At 48.0% G+C, this 22,657-nt stretch overlaps 1 protein-coding gene across 1 annotated transcript in view; it reads left to right on the plus strand.

The window, feature by feature from the left end:
- STX8 (syntaxin 8) overlaps nt 1–22,657 on the plus strand; it is a 228,133-nt gene that overhangs the window by 34,250 nt on the left and 171,226 nt on the right. Inside the window, exon 5 of the mRNA XM_041000400.1 lies at nt 14,435–14,559. Within this exon, the coding sequence (XP_040856334.1) occupies nt 14,435–14,559 (125 nt within the window). The remainder of the gene's footprint in view (nt 1–14,434; nt 14,560–22,657) is intronic.

Raw genomic sequence — 22,657 nt, forward strand, 5'->3', positions numbered from 1 at the left:
ACACCCTACACAGCAAACTTAAGCAGCATTGTTTAGGAGAACTAGATCCTGAAGCAAGATTAAATCATGCGCAGAGGTTGAAAGATTGAACATTGTAACAATGCCGTTTTTCCCCCCAAATTGATTTATAGATTGACAGTTCCCAGCCAGTTGAGTGTTTCCATTTTGTGGCTTGAGAAGCTGATCACAGTTACGGTTTATGCAACAGCAAGGCCACGGGACAAGAAGGGCCAAGGCGATTCTGAAGGACAGAAAGGCTGAAGGAATCACCATAAAGCCCCAGCACGGCGGTGACAGAGAACAACAGAGAATTGGATGTCAGTCCTGTACATTTTTCGTCACCTGATTTATGACTGAGGGTGTCATGCTGAGACGCAGTGGGGGGGGGGGGGACGGAGAGTCTTTTTAGTAAATGATAATAGGCCACCTGGATATCTGCATAGATAGAGGAATACATCTAGCCCCTGCCATTCGCCAACATAAAATAAATCCCCAAAGAACGTGGATCCGAATGTGAAAGATACCAGAGCATTGGAAGAAGACATCGGAGAACGTCTTTGACCTTGGCATAAGGCAGAGATTTCTTAAACAGGCACGAGAAAGGCACTCGACTTAAAAGGAACATAGGACAGTTTGGACTCCATGAAAATAAAGAATGTTTCTCAGAAAATACCATGAGGAGTGATAAAAGCCACAAGCTAGAAACTCTATGCCAGACAGGTGCTCGACAGGAAATGGATCCAGGTGATGTGAAGGACGGCTATAAATCAGAAGGCAGGCAGACCTTAGCAAAAAGGATGGGGAGGACGACGGAACCTGGACTTTCCCAAAGAGGGCAACCTGGGACGGGCGCACCTGTGAAAAGGTGTTCAGCAGGAAATTACCAGCCAAAGCCCTGACGCCCTGCCTGCAAGAGCAGCTCAAATGGACGCTGTGACAGACACGAGTGTGGCCAGGATGTGGCAGCGACTGGAATTCTCATATCCCACCGGTGGGACCGTAAATCTATGCGGCCTCCTCGGGAAACCATATGGCCGAGGTGGAGCCGTCCAAGAGACCTGAGCCAGAATGTTCATGGCAATGCTGCTTGTTGTGAGCTCCCCGGGAGAGGGGACCCGAGGAACACGACCAGGGCAATGGGTGACGGACATCACAGCGTGATCCTACAGTGGTCATCGTGCAGCAGATGAGGGTCAATCAACCAGCCACCGAGTGCCCGCTGCTTGGTGGCTGACTCTCGCAGGCATCCCGTCCGGAGACATGAGCCAGACACGGGAGTACCCGTGGTGTGATGTCATTCCCGCAAAGGGAAAACCAGCTCCGAGCATGGCTCCCTCTGTGGGGGGTGAAGCCTGGGACATCAGTCAGGGAGCTTCTGAGGTCTGTTGCTGTTCCCCGTGGGGAGTGGCTATCGGTGGCAGTCACGTGGTGAATTTTCTGGAAGCTTTATGCTGCTACACTTGGGTTTTTTTTTTTCCTGTTTCTATGTTTTGTTAGAATTATAAAATATGCATGTAAGTACAAATGTATATGAACATGCATTTATATCCTACATATGTTTGTATCACACATGTGTATATGTATTGGTGTATGTGTGTAAAAATATAAGCTTAGATGTAAATATTCCTAAGCATGCGTGTATACTGACATGCATACAGATCCACACACACACCCAGTCTGGAAGCTATATGCTGGACCAGCCACAAGGTGGCGATGTGGTCAGCAGAAGGGAAAGCCTCGTCCATCCTTCCTGATTTCTGTATTTTTGCCAAGTTAGGGTCTTCCCACTTTGGAAAGCATTCAGGACACGTATTAAGACTGCTTGTGCCTCCCAAGGGTAGGAAAGGTCTCTCTCCTTCCCACTTTTTGCTCTGTGTGAACACGAAGCTCATGGGCATTTTAACGCGCCCTCCCTTTAGCGTCTCTCTGTGGTTCCCAACCTCTCGTTTTCTTCAACTGCTCTTTCCACTTGGGGGGAAAAAATCCTTGATTTTGCCACTTCTCATGTTTGATGTTGGTTTCCCATTCTTCATTTGTAGGCAAAGAGGGATTTTCTGAGTAAATCTAGTGGTCACTTACGGTGTCAGTTCCTCCTATGGGTCTTTGCTCACATTCCCCTGCTCACATTGATCCTGGGGAGACGGCGCCCTAACTGGCTTTGAAATTTCCAACACGGTCTTTTATAACATTATGCCGACCATTGTAGCAAGTTAACATTATGACAAGTATAACCTTATAACAACACGGTCATTAGAACAAGTCCCAGCACACTGACTGTACAATTATAGCTTAATTCTCTCTCTCCTCATCCTCCCTTCAATGTAGGTCTCCTGAAGTAACCAACCAGTGTCCACTCTTTGGGGTGGGGTCTTCCTGCAGCGTCCGCTCTGTGGGGTGGGGTCTTCCTGCCCTGCATTTATCTGAACTTCCACAAGTATTCATGTATAGGTTTACATAAACATGAGTCTTCCTTTTCTTTAATGAAAACTGAATTATACTATATATGTGTCTTTTTTTCCTGTATTTTAATTCTTTCTCTTTTAGACATCCCTCCAAATCAATAGATTCAACAGGTTCTTTTCTGTAGCTTTATTCTGTAACATAAATATGTACTTATTTTTTTAGTGGAAAGATTTATCCAGAGAAAAAGATCCTCCATCTGCTGATTCACTCCCCAAGTGGCCACAATGGCCAGAGCTGGAGCTGATCCGAAGCCAGGAGCCAGGAACTTCTTCCAGGCCTTACAGAGTCCCAAAGCTTTGGGCTGTCCTTTGCTGCTTTCCCAAGGTCACAAGCAGGGAGCTAGACGGGAAGTGGAGCAGCGGGGACCGGAACTGGTGCCCATAAGGGATGCTGGTGCTTGAGTGTGGCAGATTAGTCAATTGAGCCATTGTAACAGGCCCAGATTGTTTCTGCAGCTGCAAGCTGCGCTGCTGTGAATCCCCGGGAGGTCGGAGATGTCTAGTTGGTAGGACAGGGTCCTGGGGTGGAGGCAGCAGAGCAAGAGATGTGGGCCTGTTCCCTTCTGTTCTCTCCGGCTGTCAGTGGGAGGGCCTGCTCCCCTTACTGCTCAGGCACCAGTGGATGTGACGGCACTGGGCTGGGTTTTGCTCACCGAAAAGGTGACCAACCAGCGCCGACCAACCAAAAAAGAGTAGCTTGCTTTGAGCTCCAGTCCTTAACTTGTAGGAGAGCGGTGACTTGTGGCATGGGATGTAAAAAGATCCCTCAATTCTCGCATGGACTAATTTGACGTTTTAAAAGTGATTTGAGAATTAAAAAAAAGGAACATTCCAGTCCAAGAGTAAACAGGAAGAAGCAAGAGGAAATAGTTTGTATACTGTGTTAGGTGATTGAAGTTGCTTTTTATTTTTAAGAAAAATATCTGTTGCCTCTTTTCCCGGTTGGGCTTTTGATAAAACTATTTCAGGAAGTAAAAAAAAAAAAATAATGTCCCTGTTTGCTAAAAAAAAAGTCTTCTGTTTAATCTGCCATTCTTATCTGTATTGGATGGACACTCGCGTGCTGTCCATTGTTTCACGTGACCTGCCTTGTCTTTGGAGGGAATCCTAGGATGACCTTCTTCAATCGTGCACTGGGAGACCCATTCGTAGGGAAGGTGTGCCCAAGGTGGATTCAGTGGCAGAGAACGAGCTGGAACTCGAGTTGGCCTAATCCCTGTGTCTCACCCCTCCCCTCTCTGATTCTGGGTTCCTGAGGTGGTTCCATTTGAGGGAGCCCTGGTCTGTCCACTTCTCACTGGCTTTGGTTGCCGAGTTCTCCTGTCCCGTTATCTCCCTCCTGGTTGGTCAAGCAGCCCTCCAGTCCCACCTTGTTACTTTCTCATTGCGTGATTCAGAACAAAAGAGGATTAGAAAACCTGTGTTTGAGTTTTGACTCTTGGATGTTGTGTAAGTAAAAATGGAGATGAGCCCCTCACGGTGCGATGGGGTCGAGTGAGGTAAACGCACAAAGCTCGTTGGCATGGAAGGTGCCCTGGGCACACAAATGGGTCCTTGCTGTCCCTGGCCGCAGCACAAGGTGGAAGGGATACAGAGGGGGTGTGCTCCCGGGGGATGTGTCTGTCTGACACACAACTTCCAGGTCGCTCTGGAACGACGTGGGGCATCTGTGGTCCCGGAGATGGGAAAAGACGAAAAGGGGTGTGAGCGCTGTGGGTTGAGAGGACCTTGCAGGAAACTTGGGGGAGCCCTTGTAGAACGAATAGAGGGTACACTCTTATTTTTTCCCCTTGTGTCCTGTGTGTGTTCTTTCTGGAGGAATAGTTTTGGTGCCATTCTTCACACGGGTGTGCAGCTGCCTGCGTGAGTCCACCTGAGAGTTGCTGCCAGAGTCCTGAGCCTGGCCACAGCAGGAGGGGATGCCAGGGTGAATAGTGAGCGTGCGTGTCTGAGTCATTTGCATATCAGATACAGGTTAGATGAACTGAGGTGGACGTGATGGCTCTACAGGCATCTTGACTCAACTATGTTACTCATGGCTCCCCTCATGAAGTCTTTCGATGGGAAATTTGGATTTTTACACATGGCTTAGAGAATTGCTACTGCGGTTGCCATTTCCAGCCAATGACCATTTTGCTAGACTCACGTCTTTGTCCATAGAATAGTATTTATATGAGGCTTAAGCCGCAGCAGTGATTCCAGATCCCATATGGGCACTGGTTCTTGTCCCGGCTTTTCCACTTCCGGTCCAGCTCGCTGCTAAAGCACCCAGAAGGAATTCCAGGCTCCTGGCTTTTGCCTGGCCCGGCCCTGGCCATTGCAGCCAAGCAATGAACCGTAGAATTTTGCTGACTCTTCCTGTTTCTCCGTAACTTGGACTTGCTATAAATGTATTTTCTTCAAGTGTTAATTTACACAATGAGTTGGACGTCTGATTTTTATACAGTGAACGAGCATGGAAGGGAAAATAAGCAAACTAGAAAGGGAAAATATAGCAGGAGCCAGGCAAAGACGGACATGATTGTGAATGCCAGATGTGACTATGCAGGATACAAATCGCTCACCTCACTCGCTGGGTTTGTGAAGAACATGAAAGATTAAGGGTTCTTATGGAGGACAGCATCCAAAAGGCCTGGCTCTAAGACTAGACCTCCCCTCATCAGACGTGAGCATGCTGGTGTCTTTGGCCCATTCCTGGACATGTGGCCAAGCTTACCGTGTAAGAAAATGTAGAATTGCTTCTGTAAAGCTTAGCTTCCGGATGGCTGCAGGGTGAACTTCAGCCCTGCACCAGCAGGTGGCGCCCAGGCACCATAAATTTGGCCTTGCAACCAACCCCCTCCCTCACTGGTTTTTTATTTTCAAGTTCCGAGACTTAGAGGGTAAAAGAACATTGCCCCTTTTTTGGTTTGTTTTATATGCCTGGTTTTAGATTTCCTGATGATCCTCAAGAACAACAGCCTGGGCTTCTGAGACTATGAAGACCAAAAGGAAAGACTTTGGGTGGCCTTTTCTCACTCCAGGTGGAAGAGCGAATCTTCTGTCCCCTGGTTCACTGCCCAGATGGCCACAGTGGCTGCGGCTTCCAGGTCTTCCACGTGGGCACAGGGACCCAAGGACATGGGCCCCCATTCGCTCCTTTTCTAGATACGTAAATTAGCAGGGAGCTGGATCGGAAGTGGAGCAGTCGGGACTTGAACCGGTGCCTTTATGGGATGCCAGTAGAAAGGCAGACGCTTAACCTGCTATACCATGGTGTTGGCACCTTCACTGATGTTCTTAAAAATGAATATGTGGGATATAAAAAAGAATTGAGTGTGATAGTCGTAAATGTGTCTACACAGGCCCGTGCAGCCATGGGTCGTGCTCCTCATTAGCTTATGTAGGGGTTGTTCCTGGAAAGCCTGGGGAAGTTCAAAAGGTAATGAGAATTTCCCCCGTCTGAAAGCTGTGTCCCTTCCTCCCTCCTCCCCTAAGTCACTCGGGTTAGTTTGGCCAACGGTAGGAGGAAACATAGGATTGGTTTAAAATTAGAAAAAAGAAAATATTTCATTCACAGATTTTTAAAGGTTTATTATTTTTATTGAAAAGTCAGATTTACAGAGAGAAGGAGAGGCAGAAAAATCTATGCTGGTTCACTCCCCAAGAGGCCGCAATGGCTAGAACTGAGCAGATCCGAAGCCAGGAGCCTCTTCTGGGTCTGCCACTTGGGTGCAGGGTCCCGAGGTTTTGGGTCATCCTTGACTGCTTTCCCAGGACACGGGTAGCGAGCTGGAAGGGAAGTGGAGCAGCCGGGACACCAACTGGCACTCATATGGGATCTTGGCACATGAAAAGTGAGGATTTAGCCACGAGGCTATCACATCAGACCCCATTCACGGAGATTTTTCAAGATGCTATGATAAAATTTCTTTGGAAAAGAAGACATTTTTCAAATTGAATTTTTATTCTGAACTAACACCAATATAGTCTAGTGAAAAATATTTAAGAATTGACTTTGCCATGGGCACCACGGTAAGCAGTTTTGGTCCCTACAGTGTGAGTTCCAGAAGAGTTGGAGTAATGTGTGCCTTTTGTCCACTCCCAAGTTCCTGGCTTAGTGCTAAGAATATTCAGCAAAGGTTTTGTTGGTTGGACGTAGGGATGGCTGGGGTAGAGAAGTGGAATATACTGGAAGGCTAGACTGAAGGAAGTGAACAGTCCAGTAGCCGTGCCTGCAGGTCTCCGTCCGCCGACCACGATCTCAAAGGAACACTTCGCACTGGGATTGTTGTGGGGGGCTCTGTTGAACTTTGGGAGAAGTTTTCCTTTCCCTAGGTTGTGTCGGTTCCTTCTAAGTCACCCGTGTTTGGAGATCTTCCTCCCCTCCATGCAGCCAATTCGCCAACGCTCGTGGGGTTTTCCCTCTGAGTGGAGGTGGTGGTGGCTTCGGCTCCCCCGCGAGAGCCCTGCCACCCGCCGGCTGATTTGCTGCATGCAGGTCCCTGCCTGCTGGCCTGGCCGTGGCCTCTCTCGGCATGCCCCCATCTGCAGGGTCTAAGCACGCTCACACACAGATCTTTTTTTCTTTTTTTCCAGACAAAATAAATGTGCCCTGTAGTCACTTTGACATCTTTTTGAAATGCTAAGGAAAGCACCAGAAAGCCACTTCTCTGAATTGCTGGCTGTTTCCAAGTCCGTAGCCAGTGGAGCAGGCCGCCATGGCCATGTCGTCCGGCCGGCTGGAGCGTCCTGCATCAGCAACAGGAGGGGCTCCCTGAGGCTCCCTGCTCATGCTGATGTCACTGGGGAGCTGGTTCCCCCTGTGAAAATGAACGCTCCCTGTGGCTTGGAGAGTGACCACAAACCTCTGCTGATAATCTTGGCCGGATGGCTATCCAAGCAGGCGACGGGCATGACATTGATTTGATAAGTTCCATTTCTTAGAGACATTCTTGAAAGCATATGGATTTTCTTTTTAATGTTGACTTTTATTTATTCTTTTAAACCTTCTAAGCCACCTATTCTGAAGTCGAAGAGCAGTCTGTCATTCCTGTTTTTCCAAAAGCAAGGCCTGAGCCACAAGGTGCTTTGCTGGCCCAGCTCGGTAATTCCCGCCGCTGCTGGAGCGATAACTGGTCTTGGCCATTGAAGCCTGCAAGACAGATAGCCGTTGATTTCATTTTCTTTCCCTTGTTGCTGTTAATCTCTCGAGATAAAAATGTTAAATACTTTTCCTAGGCTTTTTTTTTTTTTACTCCCTTTCTTTCCCCCTGGCTTAAAAATCCAGTGGTTTTCCCAGTGCTGTTGTGTAAACATTTACCAAACGCTTCTCTGGCGTGTTCCAAGGCTGTGTGTGTTGGTGCCGAGGATGTAAACATGGCTGTCCTGTGGCCTCCCCTCCCTCCCAGAGCTCGTAACTCAGGCAGGGGGAGAGCGGAGTCCATTGGCAACCGCAGTCCCTGCTTGATGCATGCCACGGCAGCGGTCGCGAGGCGAGGGCCCCCGGAGCACCTGCCAGTGATTGATTCACGGGAAAGGGGCCTGGGGAGGCTGGCTCAGGAAGGACTAAGCAGCGGAAGTGATACGGCCTGAACCTTTAGGGGCCGAATAGGATTTTGCCTGATGGAACAAGGGGTGTGGTGGGGTCCTCCAGACTCGTGCAAAAACATGAGAATGTGAGAGTTGGTGCCTTGGAGTGCAGGCTGTGGGGCTCATGGAGGAAGAGGAAGGTGTGCACGGAGCAGGGGTTATGTGCGGGGTGAGGTTGCACAGCAGGCCAGGTGGAGGAAATGCGTGTGTGATGTCTGTGTGAGGATGAGTGAGAGCGACCGGGGACATGGAGACCCGTCAGAAGGCCATGGCTGTGCTGTGGTCTTTAGAGGTGACGAGGGTCTACGCCAGCATAGGGCTCATGGGGCTGGGAATGAGGGTGTGGACTCGAGAGCCATCTTCGAGGGAAATCTGGGTCATTTGTGAGACGTACTAGAGGAGAGGCCATGGGGGAAAAAAAACCACCCAGATTCCTCGGAAGTGACGGTGCTTCTGCTAACCAAGCAGGGAGCAGAAGAGAAGCAGCAGGGAGGTCCAGGGAAGGCTGTGAACTTGCCGTTAGCTGCATTGAACTTGGGGAGGTGGGACCAGGTGGAAAGGCACAGATGCAGGAATGTATTGTCGGTGAAGTCCATCTGTAAGTTCTCAGAGCAGCGATTTTTGTAGCGAGTCTGACAGGCGGGTGGCCTGGCCTGTGCTCGCTGCTAGGCCGGCCAGCCCTCCTTCCCACCCACCCCCTGCCCTGGGATTCTGAACTGGTGGTCCCACTAGGAAGGATCTGTGCCGCGTCTACTCCTCGGGGGAAATCTGTCCGATTTCATTTGCGCTGAGCATTAAGTGGTCTTAATCGCCGCTAGCATCTGTTGCTGTCATCGGAAGCCGCGGGGACAGACAGACTGGCCCAGAGGGAAGGAGCACGCAGCAAGGAGAGCAGAGAGCAGAATTCCCGCGGAACACCCACGTTCAAGGGCAGCTGGGGGGAAGCGACATCCGACTGTCACGGAGAGGGGAGTGTCAGCAGGAGAGAGCAGCGCAGAGGGAGCAGTGGGAGGATGTGGGATGAAGTCTGTTGGGAGGCCTGGCAGAGGGGTCCAGCGAATCCTGGGCAAGGCCATGGCTGAGAGGACCCTTCGAGTGGAGAGGGGAGACAGAAGTGGTCTTGCCAGGGGTTCGTTCAGGAAGTAGAGTGAGTGAGTGCAGCTTATTCTCTGAGGAAATTTGTATGCACAAGAGGATTTGTGTATATATATTTGAAGATTTATAGGATGGGGAACAACTAGCAGAAAGCCCAAACTGTAAGATTCTGGAAGAGGGCCCAGCATGCTGGCTCAACTGGCTAACCCCTTGCAAGTGCCAGGATCCCATATGGGTGCCAGTTTGTGTCTCGGCTGCTCCACTTCCCATCCAGCTCCCTGCTTGTGGCCTGGGAAGGCCTGTATATTTTAGAAGAAAGACAGGCAGAGATCTTCTGGGTGGTTCAACACCCCGGTGCCTTGCAACAGTTAGAGCTCAGGCAGGTCAAAGACAGGAGCCCAGAACTCAATTTGGGCCTCCCATGTGGGTGGCAGGGACCCAACCCCCTTGAGTTGCAACCTGTTGTCTCCATAGCAGGGAGCTGGATTAGGTAGCCCAGCTGGGGTGTTCAGCCAGGCAACTCCATGTGGCCTAAACAGTGCCTTAATTGCCATGCCAAATGTCTACCCCTGATAATTCTCCTGATTGGATTAATCCATTTATGTATATGTATATTATACATTATATATATATATATATATTTTTTTTGCTGAAAATTTTAAGGCAGAATTTTTTTCTCCATGCCCATTGGGCCTGAGTGATGAATGAGAAGTGGTTCCTAGCCTTATGGAGCTTACAGTGTAGCGGTGAGAATATGAAGATCTATGCCATTTGGCAGTTGGAGTGCAGTCAAGAGACAGACCAGGAGTGCAGGGAAGACCGCTCTTTGCTGTGGAGTGGAAGGGCAGCAGAGATGGTGTGTGGTGAGGAGGCAGGCCGTGGGTCTCTGGAGGCGAGAGCGTCAGCCCTGTGACGGAATGTTAGCACACTCCGGAGTCAGCCAAGAGGCTCGGCGAAGATGCTGCACATTGACGCTGGCGGGGGTGGGAAGACCCCGGAAGGCTGGGAATGGGCGAAGCAGGCTCTCATGTGCAGCAAAGGCTCTGGCAGCTGCAGGGAGAGGAGGAGTAGAGGCAGGCAACAGGTGTGCTGGAGCGGTCCCAGGACAGAGAGGAGAGGCGGAGGGACTGGCTGATGGGTTAGACCATGCAGAGTGTGAGAGAGAGAGCCCAAGGCTTTTGGCTTGAGCCAGCGAGTAGTCAGTCAGTTGTGAATTTATACAAATTGAGAAAACGAGGGGCGAGAGAGAGAAATAGGTTTTAAGGGGGAAGTACTGTTTTTTCCTCTTCTGTTCTTATTTATGCATTTCATGAGGAAACTGTTAATGAATGCTGTGAGGATCTTAAAGATCATTTAGCATAGCAATTTCCATCCACAGGAAGTCATAGGGTCTAGAAGGGTGCCCACCTCCTCACACCAAGTTGAGGCTTCCCACACTGTGTCCAGTGCCACTGTTAGCAAGGTGTCCTGTGCCCGCTGCTGGCCCGAAGGGAGGCAGGAAACCCTTCAGCTACATGTTTTCACAAGTGAGAAAATGGGGGGTGGAGGAAGGAGTTGCTGGAATTACCCCAGGACAGCCAGAGACATTATAGCACTTGGCCTAATTCAGTGTGTGTCAGCACGGTTGGGTTTCTCTGTCCGGTTTGATTAGAAACTCCTTGAAAGCAAAAATGATGCTTTTAGTTCCTTCAGTTTCCTTGCACCTGCAACAGTTCTGAGTCGCAGAAGGCACCACCTCAAGAGTCGAGCTGAGCATGAGGCTGGGTGAAAAGCAAAGCCAGGGTCCTGCGTGCAAGGTCACCCGTGACCTTGTCAGTGACAGGCGTTGTTATCAGCAGAATGGAAACACTGAAGGGGAGAGGAGGGAAAAAAAGGCAGCAGTGGATCTGCTGTTGATACTAAATTATGCCCATGTTGTCATTGATTCTCTGACTGCTGTTTACATATGTAAATATGTATTTCTCAGTCTCATATATATACATGTATATATGGCCACATTTCTACTTTGCCATATTTTTTTTTAACCTGTTGAAAGAGTTACTGCATAGGTTTTTTTTTTCCCCCTTCTAGTGGATTTTTGACCATATGCTGTGTGAGTCTCAAGAACGACCACAAAGAAACTCCAGCATGAACTCCAAGAGAGGTTTGCTCTAAAGTGGCTGCTCTCGGCTGGCCACCGGTGCACTTCTGAGGCAGCTGACACACTTCTGACCTGTCCCACAGGTTCTGGCACTTGCTTCTCAGTGACCCGGACTCTCCCAGGAGTCCTGTTTTGTTTCTGTTTTTGTGTTTTAGCAAGGTGGTGCAAGAGGGGATTGTACGTGGAGCACAGATTTTCCCCTGTCCTTTTTTGCCGGTTGCGATTAAACGGATCCCATGTGACACGCAGACACTCGAGCCCAGGCACTTCAAATGAGGCTTGAAGGGAACAAGTCTGCGTCTCTGATACCGAGGCAGAAGTTTTTGTGTCCCCGTATGACATGCTGATTCATGCGCTTGAGGAAGAGGAGACTAGCTGAGTGCTTACAGTCTCACGGCCTAAGGAATTCAACATTTTCCTCTAGTGTTACCTGGCTCCGTTGGTTGAAACCTATCCTATTCCTCTATGGGGTCGAAGGCACCAAGCTAAAAATTCCTAGAGCTTTTGGGATGGACTCGCTTATGTGATACCAGCGCTTTGATGAGTTCTTTATACAGTGCGATGGCTAGTTACATTCATTGAGTGGTTGTTTTCTTCCGAGTGCTTCTGCTAGGTTAAGTACTTTGCAAACTTTTTGCACGCTGTATTCCACCTGTAGCCCCGACACATACCCAACATACCCACACCTTTCCTCAGAATCAAGACAGCACCTGCAGGAAGCATTCCGACTTTATGGGGCTGAATTTGTGGCATGGTGTGTGCAATCATTACCGCAATGCCAGCATCCCATTTGGGGTCACTGTTCAAGTACCAGCTGCCCCACTTCTGATCCAGCGCCCTACCGATGGTCTGGGAGAAGCAGCAGCAGGTGTCACAAGTGCTTGGGCCCCTGTCAGCCACATGGGAGACCCAAAGGAAGCTCTTGGCTCTGGCCTGGCAGAGTGCTGGCTGTTGACAATCATCCAGGGAGTGAACCAATGGATGAAAGATTCTGTCTGTCTCTCCTTCCCTCTCTGTAACTCTGACTTTTAGTTACAAAATAAATAAGTAAATAAAGTATTTGTTTTGTAAGGGCAATGATTTTGGCCTATTTTGTGTGTATTTTTTTTTTTCTGTATCCGCATTGATTAGAATACCATGCACGTAATAGTTTCAAGCAGCTGGTTTGAAGACGTGGCTGATTTCCATTCCACGCCCCTCCCCACCCCAGCGAGAGCAGCTGTTGCCATCTGTCATGAGGATGGGTGATGCACTGGTAGCTGTTCTCTCTGTGGAGGGAAACTGCAGGCATCATAGCGAAGGATGATTTTCAGTTCTTCCCTCTTATCCAGTGGACCTGGGATTTGTCCACTAGATGAATCCAGTGTGGAAGGCTGGACAGAGTGGCAGTTATTTCTGGACCAGGAGAGATGTGATCAGGGCTGGAAGAATGCTGAGTAATGGAGAAACATGTGGATACACATAAAACCTGGGGCTGTACCTGCACAGGGGGAGAACTGAGTGTTGAGATTCCCACTGCTGCCGCCACAGCAGTCGCATCTTCATTCAGAACTCCAAAGTGGGGCTCCATCCTGTATGTGGCAGTGGTTGGGGATGGTCTGTGGAACAGACTGATTCTTGGACAGGACATGGACAGGTGGGGACAGAAGAGGGGACACATAAGAATCCCCATACATAGGCCCCGAGGTGGGAACTGTGTGTTCCCTGCTGCTTGGACCATGCGAGCTGTGTGTCTGATGAAGAAGGAGCATGTGGGTTACCAGATGGAGTCAAGCATGAAGCTTGATCATTCAGTGTGTTGCTTATGTTATGAATACTAAATTACATTCATGTAATTGGATTTGAAGTCTTGTTACTGTGGGCAACCAATACCCCTCCCTTTTTTAAAGATTTATTTATTTTTATTGCAAAGTCAGATGTACAGGGGAAGATCTTTCTCTGATGATTCACTCCTCAGGTGGCTGCAACGGCTGGAGCTGAGCTGATCAGAAGCAAGGAGCCAGGAGCTTCTTTTGCATCTCTCATGCAGGTGCAGGGTCCCAAGGCCTTGGACCATTCTTGACTGCTTTCTCAGGCCACAAGCAGGGAGCTGGATGGGAAGTAGAGCTGCTGGGATTAGAACCGGCACCCATATGGGATCCCAGTGCATTCAAGGCAAGGACTTAAGCAGCTAGGCTATATAATCCATAGTCAAAACATTGTATTTGCTTAAGAGATGATATTTCTACCTTTGGCGTATGACAGAACTTGTCCTAAGTGAAAAGGCCAGTGAAGAATCTCATATATGCAGCCAGTGCTGTGGTGTGGCAGGGTAAGTAAGCCTCCATCTGTGGTGTAGGCATTCCATATGGGCATCTGCTCCAGTTTTGATCCAGCTTCCTGCTGATGGCCTGGGAAGGCAACAGAGGATGGTCCAAGTACTTGGACCCCTGCGTCCATGAGGGAGACCCAGGAAAAGCTTCAGCTTTTGGACCAGTCCCATCTCACCTGTTGCAGCCATGTGGGGAATGAACCAGCAGATGGAAGACCTCTGTCTCCTCTCTCTACCTTTCAAATGAATAAAGGAAATCTTTAAAATAATAATCAAAGAACCTTATTTACTGGGATCAATGTTATAGCATATGGCTATTCCACTTCTGATCCAGCCCCCCTGCTTTATGGAGCTGGCTTTATAGCTCTTTCCTGGGGAAAAGCAGCAGAAGACAACTCAAGTACTTGGGCCCCTACACCCATGTGGGAGACCTGGAAGAAGCATTGGGTTCCAGACTTCAGCCTGGCCCAGCTCTGGCCATGGTGGTCATTTGAAGAATGAACTAGCAGCTGGAAGATCTTGACTCCCTTCTTTTTGTAACTCTGCCTTTGAAATGAATAACAACAATAAGAACCTCATTTCCTAACCTCTTGTTTAGTTGTGGGAGATGAATATGAGTGGTTCTCCCATCATACCTCTCATGGGCTGTAATTCCACGGACAAATTCCTGTGCCTTATTCAGACCTGTATCTCTTAAACAGCCCCAAACACGGTTCCTAGCATAAATTCTGGATGCAGTGAATTATGTGTAAATTCTCAGAGCACGTGAGGCTGGCCATCTCTGCACTTGGGGGAGTAGTTTGCAACTGAGCTGTGGTTCTGTGAGGTATGTAACGCATCTAACATTGTCCTTAGGTCCAGTCTGATGAGGGATGAAGCCAAGCGAGGAGCGCCCAACCCTTGGCTCTTCGAGGAGCCAGAGGAGACCAGAGGCTTGGGCTTTGAGGAAATTCGTCAGCAGCAGCAGAAAATCATCCAAGGTATTGAACTCCCCTCCCTCACCCTCTCCTCCAACCGAAAAAATATAGACTTAGAAGAGAACTTGCCAGATTTTTGTTGTGGTCTTGAATGTTCCTTAACCCCTACCATCAGAGTGAAGGCTGTGGGTCTTTTGAAGCACTTGGTACTTTTGTGCCTTGAAACACCTGAGGAAGAGACACCTGCTGACACCCACCCGGGTGGTCCAGGAAAGTAGTGACTTTCCTCTGGGTTGGAGCAGCAATGAATCATCTATGTTCAGGTGAATTTGGTGTGTGTTCCCCCGTAACTTTGTCCCCAACACAAGACCCCTTCTTTCTGTTCCGTAAAAGAAGTCCATTTGGTTTTTGCCTTTGTTTATCTTGCCCGGGATATTTTAAAACTTATCATTTCTTTTTTCGTTTTCTTCTATTTTTTTTTTAAACCTCAGAAACAATGCATAGCTAATACCCATAGTTCAAGTGATACAGGGATGGGTAAGATGACAAGCCTTCTGTATTGCTTCTTCAAGTCTCAAACTGGGTTAAATGGACGAACAGGTGTGTCTTCAGACTTGTATCCGTGTGCCTCCCAGGTATTCCATATAAAACACATCTACAAATGGCAGAGTGAGACGGAGGTATCTCTTGGTACATGTGTCATGCACGGCTTTTAAACATGTGAGCGTGTCATAGCTGTGTCTCACATTGGTGTACACAAGTATGATTTTCTTTCTCATTCCACTTTTGGAAAATGGCTGTCTTGAGGTCTAGATGATGTTCAAAGCACGCATTTGAAGTGTGTGATGTGATGGGCTTTGACAGTTGTTTTCATCCCTGCAAAACCATGGCTACCATCAGAGTGAGCAACGCAATCAAAGATCTCCATGTCCTGGTGTAGTTCTTCCGGCTCCTCCCCGTATCCCTACACAGCTGCTGTTCTGTGTTCTGTCAGTCTAAATTAGTGTCTATTTTTCTGTAATTTTTATATAAATAGAATCCTACAGCCCCTCTCTTGGGTGGTAAGGAGGTCTGGTTTATTTCGCTACGCATAATTAAGGTTCGTTGATGTGTTTCATACTGTCTGGATATCGCTGTCTTACAGTACAGTTCCATGGTCTGAGCTTACCACGGGCCGTGGATCCATTCACCTGTTGATGAATATTCGTTTTTCAGTCTAGAAAGTAAGTTGCTCTGAGCATCCGTGTGTAGGTCTTTGTGTGGACACGCATTTTTCATTTGTCTCGGGTGAACGCCTACAAATGACAGTGTTGAGTCATAGAGCAGTTGTGTGTTGAATTTTAGGTTTGATTCTAAAATTTTGTGACTGGCAACTTACAATTGTGTGTATCTGTGAACAACATGAGGTTTTGGAGTTTGTATACACCATGGAAAGGGTACATCAGGCTCACATTTGTGTTACCTCACATGTTTACTTATTTGTGGTAAGAAAAAAAGAAAAACGCCTAAAATGTGCTCTTCTCGAGGTGTTTGGTTGAGCTGCCAGTTGGGGAGCCCCCACCCCATCCCACTGCCCTGGGCTTAAATAGTTGGCCCCAGATCCTAATTCCAGCTTCCAGCTGATGCAGACCTGGAGCTGCCAGCAGCGACAGCTCGAGTTTTTGGGTTCTGGACACCCACATGGGAATCCTGCACTGAGTTTTTGCTTTAGGCCTTGGGCAGACCCTGGCCAGTACAGTACTCTGGGGGAGTTAACTCCTTTCTCTGCTCTTCAGATAAGGAAATACATGTCAGAAGTTTACCAGAACTCTTAGCACATTTCAAATATGTTACTCACAAAAATAATCTCTTGACCTAATTCTTTCCAACTGAATTTTATTTTTTAAATATTTCTTTATTTTTATTGGAAAGGCAGATCAGATTTATGGAGAGAAAGAGAGACACAGAGAAAAATCTTCCACCCACTTGTTCACTCCTCCAAATGACTGCAACGGGCTGGAGCTGATCTGATCTGATCTGAAGCCAGGAGCCAGAAGCTTCTTCTGGGTCTCCCTTGTATGAGTGCAGGGTCCCAAGGCTTTGGGCTGTCCTCCACTGCTTTCCCAGGCCACAGGCAGGGAGCTGGATGGGAAATGGAGCAGCCAGGACACAAACCAGTGCACATAAGGGATGCCAGGGTTCTTGCAAGGTGAGGATTAGTCATTGAGTTGTCGTGCTGGGCCACTAACTGAAATTTTGTGCCCTGTGAGCAGCATCCCTCCAAATTTGCCCGCCCCACCCTGTCCACCAAGCTCCTCTCCTCTCAGCTTCTTTGAGTTTGACTTTCGATTCCACACCTAAATGAGTTCACATTTGCCCTTCTGTCCCTGCTCAGTTCACATAGCACAATGTCCTCCAGCACCATCTGTCCTCTGATAAATAATGACTACTGCTTTTTTGGCTGTTGGTTATGTAACCAGTAGTGGACTTGTTGGATCATATGGTGGTGCTATTTTAAATTTCTTACGTGATTTTCCATCACGGCTTTGTTAATTCACATTCCCACCAAACAAGAATCTCTTTCCATATCTTTGCCAACGAGGTGTTCTAATGGTTGTAAGGTGATAGCTCATTGTGGTTCGGATTGGCCCTTCTCGATGTTAGTGATATTGAACATTTTTTTAAATATATACTGGGCCTTTTGCCTGTCTTCTTCTGAGAAATGTTAATTCAGGTCCCTTTGGCCTTATTTTAATCCAGTTATATATTAAGTTATTGAGTTGTTTGAAGTGTGTATGTTTAAAATTATTTTTGAAGTTTGTTTATTTAAAAAGAGAGAAAAAGGGAGAGAGAGAGAGACAGAGAGAGAGAGAGAGAGAGAGAGAGAGAGAGAGAGAGAGAGAGAGAGTTTCCATCTGCTGAACTATGATGACCACAGGACTGAGGCTGGACCAGGTCAAAGCTAGGAACTCGGAGCTCTGTTATCTTCCAGTTCTCAAGCCATCTGTTGTTGCTCTCCCAGGCACATTTGCGGGGAGCTGGACCAGAAGTGGAGCAGCCAGGCCTTGATTCTGCCTCCAGTATGAGATGCTGACATTGTAGGTGGCAGCTTAGCTTACTGCACCACAATGTCATTCCGTAAAATGCCAAACTAATTTCAAAACTACAGTTGCACAATCTTATATCCATGGCAGAAGCATCTAAGGTTTCTAGCTGTTTCTGTTTGGATTCTCACCAGAACAAAGTAAGTGTGGATGTGTGTCCCGTTGTGCCTGTGGTCACCCTCTCAAGACTGGAGACCGCCTCTGCCTGTTTGCCATTCTGTGGCACATCACTGACGAGGATAAGTGAAGAGATTCTTGTACACTGTTGGTGGGAATGTGAATAAAGTGTCACTGTGTGGTGCCTGCTTGGGTTGTTCAGCCAGTTCCACCTGGGTTGTCTGTTAATTTTTGTTTGTTTATATGTTTTATCTGGAAGAGTTATGGAAAAGAGAAATCTTTCACCTGTTGTTCATTCCCCACATAGCTGCAGTGACTGGAGCTGGGTTGGTCTGAAGCCAGGAGCCAGGAGCTTTTTCCAGTCTCCCACATGAGTGCAGACCACCAAGCACATGGGGCACCCTCTGCTACCTTTCCAGTGGAGGAAGCTCCAAGCAGGGAGCTAGGTAGGAAATGGAGCAGTCAGGACACCACGCCAGTGCCCATATGGAATATTGGTGCCATAGATGGTAGCTTGACCAGCTAAGTCTCAGTACTGGTTCCAATTTGTAAGAATTTTCGAAAATACATCCTTTTTGTAGATGTCAGGTAGATGTTTTACAAATATTTTCTACTACTCTTGATCTTCCTTATCCTTTTGGGAGTATCAGAAACAAAATCCTATGTTTTATAAGGTTCTTGTATGGTTTGTATTTTTTGGTTTAGTTAAGCAATCACAAAACTGGAGCCATAAAATGTGCTGCCTTGGTTTTTTTTCCTATAAATCATGTAGTTTCATATTTTTCACAGTAGATCTAGGATCTACTTGACTTGTTTATATAGAGAGGTACAGATAGATATTCGGTGTTTGCCCATGGATATCGGTCTGGTCTAGCACCATTTTTAAGAAGACTGTCCTTTTTTTTTTTTTTTTTTACTTTTGTCAGAAAAGCCAGTTGGCCTATTAGCCTATTTTTGGACCCCTTTTTTGTTTGCCTTTAAACACTGTGACACTGTCTAGATTATTCTACACTTATATAACAGGCTTCTCTCTCTCTCTAAAAAAAAAATTTTATTTATTCTACTTGAAAGAATTACAGAGAGAAAGTGGGGGAAAGATCTTCCATGTGCTGATTCACTCTCTAAATGGTCACAGAGGTCAGAGATGGGATCATCTGAAGCTGAGAGCCCAGAGCTCCTTCCAGGTCTCCCACGTGGGTGCAGAGTCCCAAGGCTTTGGGCCGTCCTCTGCTGCTTTCCCAGGCCACAAGCAGAGAGCTGGATGGGAGGTGAGCAGCCAGGTCATAAACCAGTGCCAATATGGGATGCCAGGACTTGGAGGTAGAAGCTTTGCCACTTGAGCCATCGCATCAGCTCTGAACTTATGTTTTAGTTCACTTTCCACTGACTTTTTGAAATACCCTCCAACTAGCTTATTATATAATGTCTTTTGTCCGTTCCCCACCCCCGTACTTAATGTATCTTGAATTTTTCTACATCAGTACATATGCGGAAGATGTGATTTTTAATGTTTGCTGTATGGATGAACTATAAATTTTCGAACAAATCCCTGTGTCCAGGCATTAGCAGGGAGCTGGATGGGAAGCAAGAGGATCTGGGACATAAACCAATGCCCATTTGAGATGCCAGTGCCTCAGGCTAGAAGATTAGATTTCTACACCATTGCACTGGACCTGGGGTTTCTCTTTTTAATGTTTATTTTTTATCTACTTGAGAGGTAGAGGAACAAACAGAGCGAAAGCAAACCGGAGAGCTCTTCCTGCTGCCTGGCTCACTCCTCAAGCGGTTGTTAACAGCTAGAATTAGACCCGACAGAGGAATTGGAGGAGCTTGGATTTCCATCTGTATGCCCCTCGTGGGTGGCAGGGTTTCAAGCCCTTGAGGCGTAATCCACAGCCTCCCAGGATACGTTAGCAGGAAACAATATCAGAAGTGGACGAGCCTGGACTTGAGCTGGCATTTGCTATGCGGAATGGGAGTTCCAAGCAGTGACTGCATTCACTGGCTCACAGTGCGTGCCCGCTCAACAGACGGGTCTTCAAGTCGGAGAGTATAAGCTGTCCAGACTTGTTCATTTTCATTTTTAATTGAATATTATACTTCTTTCATATTTCTGTATAAAGTATAATTTATAGGAGCTACTTTTCAATTTCTACAAAAAAAAAAAAGCTTTGGAAGTTTTGGTTGAGCTTTAGATCAGTTTGAGGGACACCGACGTCTTTTTGTCAAGCCTCGCAATCCGTGAATGTAGTAGATCTCTCAGTTTACTTAGCTCTTTGTTTTCTCAGCAATGCGTTTTGATTTTCACACTACTGTTGTGTTCATCTTTTATCAGACTTACCCCTAAGTATTTTTTGCTTGTATACAAATATAATTATTTTACAGATTCAATTTGTTTAAAGGCAGAGTTAAGGAGAAGGAAAGAGGGGTTTCCTTGTGTAACAACTCTTGCCCCTATCATTGATTTTTTTAAAAAGATTTATTTTCATTTTGAAAGAGATATGGAGGGCCCGGCGGCGTGGCCTAGTGGCTAAAGTCCTCGCCTTGAACGCCCCGGGATCCCATATGGGCGCCGGTTCTAATCCTGGCAGCTCCACTTCCCATCCAGCTCCCTGCTTGTGGCCTGGGAAAGCAATCGAGGACGGCCCAAAGTTTTGGGACCCTGCACCTGCTTGGGAGACCCAGAAGAAGTTCCTGGATCCTGGCTTTGGACCGGCGTAGCATCGGCCGTTGCAGTCACTTGGGGAGTGAATCATGGGACGGAAAATCTTCCTCTCTGCTCTGTCTCCTCCTCCTCTCTGTATATCTGACTTTCCAATAAATAAATCAATCTTCAAAAAAAAAAAAAGAAAGAAAGAGATATGGAGAGAAGACAAAAGACTTTCTATCCGCTGGCTCATTCCCCAAATGGCCATAATGGCTGGAGCTGAGCCATTCCGGAACTGGGGGCTTCCTCTGGTTCTCCATTTGGGCACAGAGCCCCAAGAAGTTGAGCCATCCTCCACTGCTTTCCCAGGCCATAAGCAGGAAGCTGGATCAGAAACGGAGCAGCCAGGGACTGAACTGGCACCAGTATGCTATGCCAGCTCCACAGATACCAGCTTAATTTGCCATGCCATCATGCCTGCCCCCTCCTTGATTTTTGTATATTTTTTTTTTTTATTAATAAATTTTATTTTGACATTCTTTACATAGTTAATTAGGGTAAGAAGGTTCGAGGGCTACAGGAAAGTGGATAATACTAATATGTTTTCCATATTGTTACCTTCATGTTTAAAAGGGGGGTATTAAGGGAGAAGGCCCACCCAATTTCCCACCCTCCCCAAGTCCCGGGTGTAGGGCATGCTCTGAGGTTCTTGCTCAAGTGGTTTTGATATTGCAACAGTTATGAATCGCTGTCAATCTTGCTGCTCCAAGCACTATGAGGTCTTTGAAAAATCCACTGATTGACATAGTCCATCATAGCTTAGATGGTTGGTTGACCCGTTCTGTCTTCTCTCTTTTCTTTGTTATGGTTCTGAGTCCAGCATTTAGATTAGGAAGATCTCCAAAGAAACTTCTTGTATGTGCTAACAAGTACCGGGCCTGGCACCGTCCATCGCTCCAATCAGCTGGTGGTTGCAATTCCTGGGTTGGTTCTGTTTTCACTCCCGTCTTCCAATGGAGCCAATGGGTGTTGCAGTCCAGTCTGGTTCTGCCCAGCACATACTTGGCCCTCACATAAACCAGCGGGAGCTGTAGCCTAGGTTGGAGCGACCCACAATAACCCCAACCAGGCCCACCCCCTACCCTGGTTTGCCAGTAAGTGTAGCAGTAATCCAGTCTGTCCCACATCCCATTCCACCCCAGCCGCTGTCTTAGTTTTATGTCCTCCTGTGGAAGTGGTAACCCAAGAGGGATGAGCCCACTATTTCCCTCCCAGGCCTCTCCCACTCCCAGATTCCAGTTGATGCTGCCCAAACAAACCTCGCCCACTTTAATTTTGTTTGCACCAGTAGGAATAATCCGCCCAGCCTGGCTTTTCCCTGATCTAGTCCACATGAGGCGCACAGGTGTGGTAGCTCTGCCTAGTCTGGTCTGCCCCCATCCCAGCCCATGCTCTCCTGCGGAAGTAGCTGTCCAGCAAAGGAACCCTCCCTTATTCCCCTGCCAGCTCTGCCCACTTCCTTGCTTGTTCTCAGGCTGGTTGGGCGCTGCGGTCCCTTCTGGTACAGGCAACCTCACCTCGGCATTCCATAATGTGCACTAGTCTTTGTTGCGACCGACCCTGGGTCGACCCACACTGGTGCCTGGATTTGCCAGGGGATGATGTGGACAGATTCAGCCTGGTCTTGCCCCCACGTCTGCCAACTGTATGCTAGTGGGTAGGTTTCCATGGCTTTTTCTGGGCTGTTTCCTATCATGTTTCTTGCGTTTACCTGCTGGGTCTGTGTCCTGCCAGAGGAGTTGCCCAGGCTCCTCCATCAGAACCTCTCCCAATGCCAGGTTTCACGCTTACCAGTGGGTCCATGAGCCAACCCTACTCAGTCCACCTCCTGTCATAGCAGGAACTGTGGCTTTTCCTGACTGGCCTTCAACCCAATCTGGTTCTTGCTGTTGGATGTTCCAGCCCAGCCATGGTTTGTCCATACCCACGTATGGCTCACACATGGCTCAGTAGGGGTTTGAGACCCTGCCTAGTCCATCCCACATCTGCCCTGGTCCTCCAGAACACCAGGGGGAGTAGGGGTCCGGCCCAGTTCGGTGCATCCAATCCCAGTCCACACTTGTGCCAAGGGAGACTACAACTGTTTCCAGATCAGAACGCAGCCCCCTTCCAGGCCACGCGCCTCTTGGTGGGAACCTCAGCCCAGCTAGGGTTGTCCCCTTTGCTCCCCAACCGGGTCCGTTCCCAGCCATAGATCACATGCCTGCCAATGGATGCTCTGACTCAGCTTGGCACAACCCCTCCCCTGTCCCGA

The sequence above is a fragment of the Ochotona curzoniae genome, unplaced genomic scaffold, assembly GCF_017591425.1.
Source record: "Ochotona curzoniae isolate NIBS_2020 unplaced genomic scaffold, NIBS_Ocur_1.0 scaffold_2453, whole genome shotgun sequence".
In the NCBI taxonomy this organism is placed as follows: Eukaryota; Metazoa; Chordata; class Mammalia; order Lagomorpha; family Ochotonidae; genus Ochotona; species Ochotona curzoniae.